The following is a 12,008-nucleotide window of genomic DNA, read 5'->3' as shown; positions in this document are numbered from 1 at the left end:
ATACTTCTGTCGAATTAATTAGTTACATTTTAGATGCTAATTAATTGGATATGCTAATGCGCGCACTAGAGAGTTAGATATGCAATGCTAGTGTCTTTTAATATATGTTTATGCGTTTAATCTCTTTGGAGCTTGATCACTTTCACCGACCAGTTTCGAAACGACCGAACGACGTCGCGTGCCCATAAGTTCGCGCGATCGATTCCCTTCGGTACCCGGTCCATCTCGTGTTATCTATCTTGCGAACCGTTTTCACGTATATAATTTTCCATACGGTCGACACGCGTGACGTAACCGATTCCTCGGCCCGTCGGCATTCGAATTGCTTAACTCGCGAAGTAGGTGTATGAAACGAATTGACTTTTTCTTTCTTCTTTTTGCGATACTACACAAAACATGCACCCGTATCAATGCCGGCGTATCGGCAGAGGGAGGCGAAGTGGAGCCGATCTGCTTTCTGAATCACTTTCACGGACAATCTCGAAACGATTTCGTCGGTTCGTCGTTTGTCGAGGCTCCACCTTTCCAAGAGGCCTCAATTAAAACGATTACATCCGATTCCGGCCGGGCGGCGAAATTGCGCGGCTCTTTTTTTCGCCCTTTCTCTCTTTTTTCCTCTCTCGCCGATTTCGGCCGTCCGCGGATATAACCGGTGGTTGCGTCGCGGCTAAAACCACCGGCTAAAACGGTGCGCGCGACCGACGGTGAAAGTGGACGAGAGTTGGCGTCCAGTCAGTCGGCTCTCATTGTGCGCCTCGCAGACGTTTCGCGGAAAGGCACGACTTCCCGGTCTTCCGATTATGCAACTGGTCGGACCAGTTTTGGGGCAGATCGCCAAACCGTTTCATGGGCGTCGACCAACCAAACCGCGACGTACGTCCGGTTCATCCGTCTCTGACCGATTTCCACTCCGAGCGATTTATGATCGGTCCTCAGAAGCCTCTCTCACGAACGTTATCCGTCAATATTGCTTAATCCTAGCATTATCAACGAGAGAGAAACTTCTTTCATCAATGTCTTCTTTCATTAACTTTATCCTTCACCTATTACCGCTCCATCGCTCTTTATTGTAAAAATAAGAAAGATAGAAATAAAAAAATAAAAATAATATAATTAATCCAAAATGTCTATTGTGCAACTGATCATTAGTAATTGAAATTTTGAATCTTCAATATTTATCAATCAATTTATGGTGCCTAAGAATATGATTCGTTTATTGGTGGAAATAACTATTTCTTTATTATTTGTAGTTATTGAAATATCCCTTCAAAAATCGTGATATTATAACATTAACTTAATATTTGATCGAGTTTTTTCAAACGGAAAGGCAATTTAAACGAAATTAGGAGTCCATATCTCGGTAAGGTGGCGCCTATGCCCGATGAGTAACGAGGTAATGTCTGATGTATCGTGTGAAGTAATATTTCGCTCACGTTAAGTAAGAATTTCAAAATAATTCCAGGATAGAAACTTAGAATAACGACGACGCTTAATTGCCGGGCAATCTACGATTCCGTAATGGGATAGATCAATTTGGAACAGTCAGGTACTACGGACTCTATGGTCTCTTTATAGCTTTTGTCGATTTCCGTGTTCGAAGCGCTATCCCGGAATAAATTAAAATTGCGTATTCGCGTCGTTTCAGTTAATAGAATCGCCGTGTCTTCTCCGCGACAGGAAGCGCGGACTTAGCTCGCGGCGCGAATTACCTCTCGATTATGCAAGGGAGGAATAATTGCACGCTATGTCGTTAATTCGACGAGTTGATCAGTCGCGAATCGCGAACATGCGAGAAATTAATCTGCGCCGTGCCAGAAGATATGAAACTCTCGCGCGACCGGTATTGAAATCAAATATTCCGCTTTCGTCGTCGTCGTCGGGGTATATTATGCGCAAGATGGTGTGCTTCGTGTCCGCCGCGTGAAATGATAAGATCAGAAATATTTCCGGTCGCGCGCGCGATGAAATGCGTGCACGTTCGATGATGATGCAAGACGTTTCTTTTTGCCCGACGCGGTCGATTTCCGCGTCTTCTCATTACGCAAGACGGGCGGACCAGTTTTCTGGACAGCAGGGACCACCTTTGTGCAATTACGGGTACGTTTCAGTGGCGTGCCTTTGCAAAACAATAATGGCATTTCTTACACGTGAAAGCTGACGTCCTACGCGTCGGCGCATGCTGCAATGAAAAATCGGATGAGAGAAGCGGCCGTGAAACAAAAGGGTTTAATAAGAGCCCCCCCCCCATTGTTGCGTTTGTATCCAAGATTAATATTCATGCGTCTAATTTTACGGTTTTCGAGAAAATGGATGTTATCTTCGCGAAGACATCTGTTCGTTACAAATCTGAATTATATGCATTTTATTAAAATTATTAATTGTTAAAATTCCTTATTAAAGTTTATTGAGATTTTTATGACTGGATAATTTAAATATTCAGTGTTATAAAATCTTTAGTAATCAGGCATATCATTCACCGTAATTTAGAAGAATGCGGTCGAAGCGAATCGTGTAATTGTGTATACGTTTATACGCTATTTATCGAGATCGTCTCGGAAATCGTTATTCGCATTCACGACCTGCTAATGCCGAAGCGAACGAAAATGCGTCGTGATACGTGAGTTACGGTAGTTAAAAGGATTGAGCGATCTAATGGCGGCGGTAAAAGATGCAATAAAATGGTAAGGGATAGGGTGGTCCCATTGAGTTTACCGGTAATTTGACAGCAAAAGCGCGATTTCACCTGGTACGATTTCGCCGGCTTTCAATTACGCAAGTTAAGGGAGCCGTCCGGCGTGGCTTTTGTTGTCGAGCAGCTTTTGTGCGTGCCATTCGAGAGGATTCCTCTTTCTTTCGCGAATATAAAATATCCTCCCTTTATTCCTTCCGTACGTCGACGCGAAAGTCAAGTATGCCGTTTAACGAGCACTCTTAATGTGACGGTTCCGGGCCGAAAAAAAATATTTCGGCCCATTTGTGCTGAATATTCCGACGCATTTTTTTTACAACAGTAGGTACAATTTTATTTGGTCAACCAACAGTGCCAATATAGTTACAGGGCGTGAATCATGAGCCGTTCAAGTATATGAAATGATTTATGCATTTACACCCACGCACAATACATACGTTTTCATGCACGCTTTGTATTCTTAATTGTAATACTGCGTATAATATTATAGCATGACATATAACATAATATATTATAATATATAGTAATAAATGTTTAATATTAATAGTATTACAATTATACAGATCTACGTAATAATAATATTTGTAAATTGACAGTGTGACCTTTTTACATCACGTAAAGCGTGCAGCTTGACACACACACACACACGCTTGACAAGAGTGTACTTTAAAGTACTTGTATTACTTGGCAGTAACAATTATTATTTTGCCATCCACCGACCAGATATATTCGGGCAAATAATTTCACTATTTTCAAGATTTATTCAGTGATGTTAAAGAAATATGATTTGGTTTATTTTGGCAGATGACGCGTAATCGGTATAACGAGCTCTCCCTAAATTCATTATCATTGCTCGATGATGAATCGGCTACTTGTTGTCCAATTGTTCAATAGAGGGTTGTTGATGCGTTCAATAGAGCGTTGACGCAATCCAAAGAATCATCATACTTCCTGTCGCGATCCAAGACGTGGAGATGGATATGCCGCCGTTGTAGAAGCCGCTACCGTAAACCTGCAGGCCCGCGGTCTCTATGCTCCTTTTGCAAAAGTCTCCGTCTATGTAACAAATTAACTTATTATTAAATTACATAATTATATCACTTTTTTTTTAGATTATTGAAAGTGGTCAACGGAACCCAGCTCGCATTTTACTCGCGTCACGATCGATTGATTAAAATCGCTGCTCTAACAGTTAAAAAAAGAATAACGAAACCTGCATTTTATCGAAACAGCAGCTAAGATATATTCTCTCGATCGTCCAAAGTGAGCGTGCTACGGAGATCGCGCGATCGATTCGCCGGGGAGGGGCGAAGGGGAGGAAACGGGCCGTTCTAAAATCCCGTAATCGAGATCGACAGGAGCAGGAAGGAGAGAATCTCGCGGCGAGTAAAGGAAACCACACGGCGGAGGGGTCAGTCTACCTTTCCCTTCGTGGCTTTGTTTCTGCGAACATTTTTCGGCGAATTCATCAGTATCGCTTTTTCGCTGGAATCACGTGTCGTCGTTCCGCTTGATTTGCTCGGGGGCTTGGCGCCGAGCTATCTCGGGTCTCTCGCTAGACAGCGATTTCTTGCGGGTTTAATCAGTTGTGGCTACGTCGATGGAAGGTGGCACGGGGAGTGGAAACGCTACTTAATAATAACACGTACCTCGTTATCTCGTCATCGGGCACAATGCGCCGATATTACTTCATTCAGTTCGCATAACGTATTAACGCGATTTTTCTTATCCAATGCGCCACGATCGCTCCGAGAAATTACCGATCGTTTTTATGATTAAGTGTTACTCGAAAAAATTTAATAACATCAATCTACTCGAGTGAAATACGATAAGATAATTGGTGGCTCACGGCCGCAAAGTGCACAGACGGAATATATATATCCACCGATTCTTTTAAAGATGAAGCGATCTATCTTTCAATTATTTGCGGCCACGTTCCTGCTCTCGGTGCGCGTGCAAATCATAGGCCGTACTTTTACTTATTTATATATGTATACATATACAACGACGAAGCGACGTATTAAATAATACCTGATCCAACTGTTCCTTTCAATCTCTTTGCACGTAACGGTACTTAAAACCGCTTGGAGAAATTATTATCATTCGCTCGATCGAGAGCTTCGCTCTTTGTTTTTCCGTTACATCGTACGTGCATTAAGCGCGGTGCGTAACCGGGAGACGTTACCGGGCGAAACGAGAACGAAGATCGAATGAAAGTGAAATTATATGACTGGCGTTCCATGATTTTTTTTTTCTTATCGCGCGGTTACGCGTGTGCACGAGTTTCCTTCCATCGGAATCCATCTCCGAGAAGGAAGCCCCTCCTGCCGCTTAAACGCGCTAAATAACCGTTTTGCTATAGAGCAAGCGCAGATTTATGCACCGCATTTGTCCGGCGCGTTTCGTCCGGCTGTTTTGGTTGAAAATATTGACAAGGCGTGCGCGCACGTTATGCAAGACGGACTCTGCACGCGTCCGCGGCGCGCCGGCGCTCGAATTCAGGTTAAGCTAACGATACTAATATACGTTGCCTGCATAACGCTTGCAATCAAGTAAAACGAACTTCTGCAATGCAAATTGGTTGTCCAAAGCGACTCTCTAACATTACGCTGTGTCTTTTCACTTTCCGCGGCTGGACATGACGAATATTCCTACCATGACTAATCCGTCTTCCTATTTCGTGATTTGCATTTTCCTTTACGGCGCACCACAAGATATACCGTATACCTCGCGGAGAGAAAAAGTCAGTTTCCTCGGCCGAACGCGCGCTCAACGTATTAGGTATCTTAATTTAGAGATCTGCTCTTTCGGGGAAAGGTGTATGTTCTCCCAGAATTACTTCCCGTAACGAAATCACGTGTAACTGGATCGATCGCCCCCGGCTGGTGGGGAACCTCATTACATAATATTGCGTAGTCGAATGGATTTCTCGATCACGCGTACCTTGCTCCCGATTGACGTGAACGCGATGTTCGCTCTCACGCCAGAAGAAACGAAGCTCGCGCGCGCGAATCTAATGCCGGCATGCACACGTGCACGTGTGCGAATCTCGATCTCGCCTCTTCGCAAATTCGCAAACGGATGGATGAATGCACATCGGGGAGTTCTTACGGCGCGCGATAGAAACGAGAGTGCGGTCGTCGAGCCTGTCTCACGATTCTCCTATCGCTCTCTTTCTCTCTTTCTCTTTTTTCTTCTTTAAGTATACGTCGCTATATTTATCCTTTCCTAGCTCTCTTCTCCCGGCGGCCTTTTCCTCGTTTCACACTTCGCTTTCGCAATTTTCCAGTCCCACGGGGCCAGAACTTTACAATCGACCTCCTCTCCCGACGACGGGGGCCCTGCGCGCGCCGTCTCTCTGCGTTTTATCGCGGAAATAGCGCGAACGTTTCGTTATTGGGAAAAAAAAGACACGCCTCGGCGTTTCACGAAGGCAAGAAAGACCGCCGCGCGCCGGCGGCCGGATAATTCGCGTTGCTGGCATTCGCGCGCGTGCTTTTCCGTCAACGGCGCGGCCACCGCGCGCGGATTTCTTCGCGTTCTCTTCTTTTTTTTTTCTCCTTCCAGAAGAGTCGAATTCCTCGCAGCTTCGCGGAATGCGATATCGTTCCTCATTATCGCCACGATCGATCTTGTCGAGGTCCTCTTGTCCGTTTTCCCTTTCGTTCCTCGGGGATGTCGACACTTCTTGATTTATTACGCATATACATAACGGTTTTACTTTATTTAAGAGAATTCATAACTTTTTTATTCCGCTCGAAGTGCTCCGCTATGCTTGCGAAACGCACCGACGTAATTTATGGGATGAGCGCGGGGCACGATGTACATACATATCCGAGTTCTTCCACGTGTAACGGTTTTTTATATAACGCGCGACCGCGGTGACCGGCGCGTCAAGAATTTGGCAAGATGCATGCTCTTCGCTAGGTGCAGGCCGTTAATCTCAATAGTTTCACCGTATTATGGACACACACATACACGTACACACAAACAAACACACACACAGCGAATCGTAATTCACAAGTCGAATGTCGTCATATACAATGAACATTTATAACGTTCGCCAGTAAAGTAGCACGTGGGAACTGCAACCTTCAATCTGTTACAGTAGGAAATTGCATAATTTGTAAGCAAGTTACGTCGAAAGTCATCGCGTCGCACTACGCCGGTTCCACAACGTCACCTGAATCGATCTCCGGTGGTATCCGGCCGTTGTAACATTTATCTTTAATTAGGGGTATAAGCGTGACGTACGACGTTGCCGTAAATCAGCGCGCGGAAAGTGTCGCAACGGCCGAAAAAGAGAATGGTTTAAATCCTGTAAATTTAAACGAGCGCGGTCTATCTCTTTCCCCTCCCTGCACCCCTCGCTCTTTCTCTCTTTACCGTATGACCAGCCGACCACTTCGCCCGTTCTCAAATTCTCGGTCCTCAACCAGTCCTCTAATGGCCGGAAGTACTCCCTAAGAGCGGATCCGTCTAATCTGAACTCGCCGGTGGCTTCTCGCAGCGTTTCCTGCCACGGGATGGACGAGCCCCTCTCCATCAATCTCCTGCGAATCAAAACAATTCGTTAGTTTGCCGCACTCCATCGAATCTTCTATAATGAAATTTTGCTATATCAGTTGGAACACTAGAACTCGTTGAAACTGGAATATTTTTCTGGAAAGAGATATACAAATGTAGAGCTTTCTGTGATCTTTAAAATAATATTCCGCGCAAAATAGTAGTCCGGAAACAGCTCTTTAAACAGTTGCTAAGATTAAAATTGTCGGTAGTCTTTTACCGGATTATTTTTATGTAAATATTTTCAATGAAATTATTTAAACGAGAGTCAGACTATTCGCTCGTGAGTGGCGAGAGCATGTGTAAGAATGCGCGGTACTTTTTGCTCTATTCAGCGGGAATCGCTGTTCGCGAGGTCGTTAGACAAACGGAATGCACAGACCGCGCCGCGCCGCGCCGTCGAGAAAAAGAGATTACGCGCCGTATAAAGCGATTACATAAGGGATAATCTCGACGATTTCTGCAGGTGGATATTATTCGGTATACGCGTGCATAGTAGCGTGGCGGTACGAGGTATTTACGACTCGGCATTCTTTCATTGCCGGACGTGCTTTTCGCGCGGAAACGCGCGGCGACGTAGAAAAGAAAGGATAACACGGAATCAAGGTGGCGAACCAACGACACGCAGTGCAATAATAACGAGAGACGTGATTTAATAACGCGCGATTTTATAACTCCGCCCGCGCCGTCACGATTCCACGGCTCTATCCATCGGGATCATATCATATTTCTAATTTGTGCTCCGCGCCTGACTCCGTCGAACGTCATAATCCATTCGACAAACCGTTTCCGACGCGATTTTAATCTGCGTGGGGCGATACATTTCGCGTTATGACAGCGCGGAATGCCGTCGCGAAATTTATTGCGCTGCGCCGCCGTTTGGAATTCCACGAACAATTTATGCCAACGTCGACGTCGTATCTTCGACAAGTATGAGTTACTTAACTGATATAGCCATATCATCGGTCATATGTCTTTATTTTACATACTTTATTCTAGACATTGACATATCTTCCCGACGATATTTTTCGTTGTCACCTCTTAATCTGAACTTAAAAAAAAAAAATATATATATATATATATAACTGGAAAAATATTTCCGAAAACAGTATGAGTTATATGGAAATATGTCATAAATATTTTGAGATCGATTTAATTTCTTATTTTACGAGTTTCGTTTTCCTCGTAGAACGATAAACAAACTTTGCTTGCAACGCATGCATTTGAGATTATAATATCGCACGTTTCAATTTATAGGTCACAACTTGAAAGCGACGTCGCGTCGGCGTCGCAGACTTTCCAGAGTGAAAAAAATCCAGATGCTTTTTATTCTCGGTTTTTTTCTTAGTCTGCGAGATAAAAAACACAATCTCCCCCTGGAGCAGTAAAAGGATACAACATTTCTGTCTCGCCGCTCTTCCAAAATTAATACGCAAATTTAATCGGAGAAGCGAGACAATATGCCACAACGGCCGGGACGATTGATGGCAAATGAATTCAGATTAGGCCATCGACACTGTCGGATGATCGAACGATCTTCGTCTGCGCCCGATTTAAGATTAAAACAACTTTAAAGGCGACACGCTCCGCGGTCCCTGAGAACTGGTGCACGGTGCCAACGGAGGTGACTGTTTAGACGCGCGGCGATTACGCAACGGTGGCGACGGTATATATCCCGCGCTGATCGCGCGGCCTCTCAGATCGATCCACATTGGATCAACGGCGAACTCTCGCAACTTTTCCTTTATGCATAATCACGGCGTATCGCGGCATCGTTATAGCGCAACGTTCGCTAAATGGATTAACAGGCTTTTAACTTCGACCCAACTTCTTTAAAATACGTTTTGCGGGCATATAAAATGTTGCCGCGTTCAATTCCTTTTATTCGACTCGCTACTCGCTACATGTATAATGTATACAACGGTGAATTTTTGCGTATATCTTTATAATCACGATTTATGGAATCAGGAATAATCGATGTACTACTGTATATATCGTAATAATTTGATAAATAAATTGATATATAGGAGATTATTCACAGAGAAATTACTTATATATTTTTAGTTAACCATATATCTCTGATTAACATGTTGATTGTATATTCCAGTCTCAAAGAAACTTAGTTTGCTGCGTGCATTCAATATATGTCCGCGAAACCAGGTCGTGCGACAGAGATTAATCTTGACAATTATTTACGTATCCACGAGCATTTCAGGGCTAAATTCGTGAATTAATTACATCACGGCGGCCTATCGAGAAATTGCGGTGATTTCACGTTATCAGATGGTGCAATCGACAGATAATGTCAATTGCAATCGCGGCGCCGGCGTTACGAGAGAGAGAAAGAAGGATACGAGCTCCTCACTGACATCAATTCCATCGTCAATCCGTTTCCGCGGCGGTTACTCGCATAAAATAAGAAAAATATTCGTGCACCCACCGCGCCTCTTGTGGAGGAGAACTTTTCGGAAAACTTTTTGATTGGTCAAAACATTTCGACACATCTCGAGAAGCCCGATCTCTCTCTCTCTCTCTCTCTCTTCGTTACTCCCTCTCTCTCACTCTCTTTCAGCCTTCGGCCGTAATTTATATCGATCACATAATTTCCGGTGTTCGGCACGTAGGCGAAATCGGTACTTTCCTGCCGACGATGCATTTCGTAACGCCGAGATGCTGCGAGGAGGCGAACGTTTTGCCGATGTGGTGTATCATCAAACAGGTGCATAAACTCATCGCGAAAGTATAATAAACAACAGTAAGCGTCTGATTGAATTACTTAATTCGGGAATAATTAATTCAAGAATACTCGATTCGAGATAGGTGAAACCTTTTATAAAATTTATCGTTGCATCTTAATAATATTCTTGTAATTAATTGTATCTATAAAAATAGACTTTTATCTCATAGTTGGAATATTTAGAATTTTTGAAGCACCGCATTTAAACGTAGCGTTTTTATAAAATGCACTCTTTCATGATAAAAATGAGAAGTGAGAAAGAAAGGAAGATGTAAAAAAATACAATAGGTATTGAAAAATATCTAAATTAAAAACAGTGTTTTTATACGTAATTTTGTAAGATAGATTTTTATTAATTTTTATTGCTTTCGAGATAAACACTGGAGATTAAATAAGATGATTTATCATAGACAACAGAGACAAATTTCGGATTTTACGGAGAAATAAGCGATTGGACGGTGAAAGTATCGCTGAGGATCCACAATAACGGCAAATTACTGTAAACGTACGGATGTGTAACAGCGGAGTTAAAACGGATATGATTGCGCTCTCATTGTCGGTCATTTAAATCACGTTTTGGTTTCTGCGATCGTGGGCAGGGGTGATTTTATGCATTCAGAAGGTTCCGAGGGAACAGTTACGCGGCAGTTACTCTCAATTGCATTCAAGGCGTAAATGTTGTACAGTATACCGCAAAACCTTTTTGCCGTTTGCTCGATCGCGGGGTAGCCACTTTCAAACGATTCCTTTCCGATCCTCCGCGTGATCGTCCGCGGCGTTCAAGGACGAAGTATTAATTTGCATTTGCGTTTAAATCACCATGTCAGTGTGTTAGCGAATGCATAAGTCAACCGTGATGTCGTATTTTGCAATTCAGAGAATCGATATGTGTTCAAGTAATATTGATGAATGTAGAATATAGAATAGCAATAATATCAATGAATCCACACTCATAATTTAATATAAAATAAATATAAAATGTAAATAAATAACAAAATCTTTTGAATAATTCCAAGCGAGACCTTAATAACCTTGACCACAAAATTTATGTCACACTGTTTAAAGTTGCTAATTAAAAATTGAAATAAGAAAATACCACGTCAATTAAGCTTTCATCGAAGGAGAATATAAATTCTCCAAATCCGGCATAAAAATCCGGTTAATAAAATAGAATAATCTTTACGACATTTTTGAGTGCGCAGAAGAAAAATTATGTCGTATATGATATCAAAAATTAAAAATGACACGACAAGCGTAATTAGATCGAAGAAGTGCCGCAATCTACGAAATTTCCTCGCGTGTTGCTCGAAAAGTTGCTCGAAAAGTTATTCACAAAAGAATTTGCAAGGCTGCACCCTTTCTGATTTCACAGACGAATACATATCGCGTGCTCGATTATGCAAACGCGGCATCGATTTGTTTGTGCGAATTTTTATTATTAAAATATCCGGTTGTCGATGGCGATTCGCGCGGGTTCTTCATTCGCGTGTGACGCCCTCGAATCTCGGGCAGTGAAAACGGAAGTGTGACACGTAACAGCGCGTTGCACTCTCCCGAGCGTCGAGTCTCTTTCGCCGCGTTACGGACTCTCTCGCGCGTTCCTTTACGCGACGCACGCACGCTATATTTCTGTTTTCTTTTTTCTCTTCTTCTTTTTTTTATACCGCGTATACCGCGCTTTCGCAATCGGCGCGACGTCGCCGTCGTCGCCGACACGCGCCGTAGAGCGAGTTCGAGATCGTCCTTCGATTGCTCATTGCAGAAAGTCGGCGCGATCTTGATCGATGAAATCGCGATTTTCGCACGGTAAACGATCTTTGGCTGATTTTCCGTTTGGACGCCGACGGTTCGCAACGTGCTACGCCGATAGGCTCGTGTATCGACCGCAAATCTGAGCAACGGGCGGACGATAAAAAAAACGAGACACATTTGCGGAAACATTTTATTAACATAAATGTGATTTAAATTTATTATACCGCGACGCATTTATCATGAATCGTCGAAAATTGGAAATTC

General features: G+C 43.2%; 1 protein-coding gene across 1 annotated transcript in view; it reads right to left on the bottom strand.

The window, feature by feature from the left end:
- Window positions 1-2,203: 2,203 nt before the first annotated feature.
- Window positions 2,204-12,008, bottom strand: part of Ance-3 (angiotensin-converting enzyme Ance-3) — a 50,203-nt gene continuing 40,398 nt past the window's right edge. Inside the window, exons 12-13 of the mRNA XM_077415766.1 lie at window positions 7,076-7,242; window positions 2,204-3,745 (exon numbers count right to left, since the gene is read on the bottom strand). Coding sequence (XP_077271892.1) covers window positions 3,600-3,745; window positions 7,076-7,242 — 313 coding nt within the window. The 3' untranslated portion in view covers window positions 2,204-3,599. The remainder of the gene's footprint in view (window positions 3,746-7,075; window positions 7,243-12,008) is intronic.

Source organism: Temnothorax americanus, unplaced genomic scaffold, assembly GCF_048541705.1.
Source record: "Temnothorax americanus isolate GAGA-0224 unplaced genomic scaffold, ASM4854170v1 Scaffold4, whole genome shotgun sequence".
NCBI classification, from domain to species: domain Eukaryota; kingdom Metazoa; phylum Arthropoda; class Insecta; order Hymenoptera; family Formicidae; genus Temnothorax; species Temnothorax americanus.
This window is presented reverse-complemented; position numbering and strand designations above follow the sequence as displayed.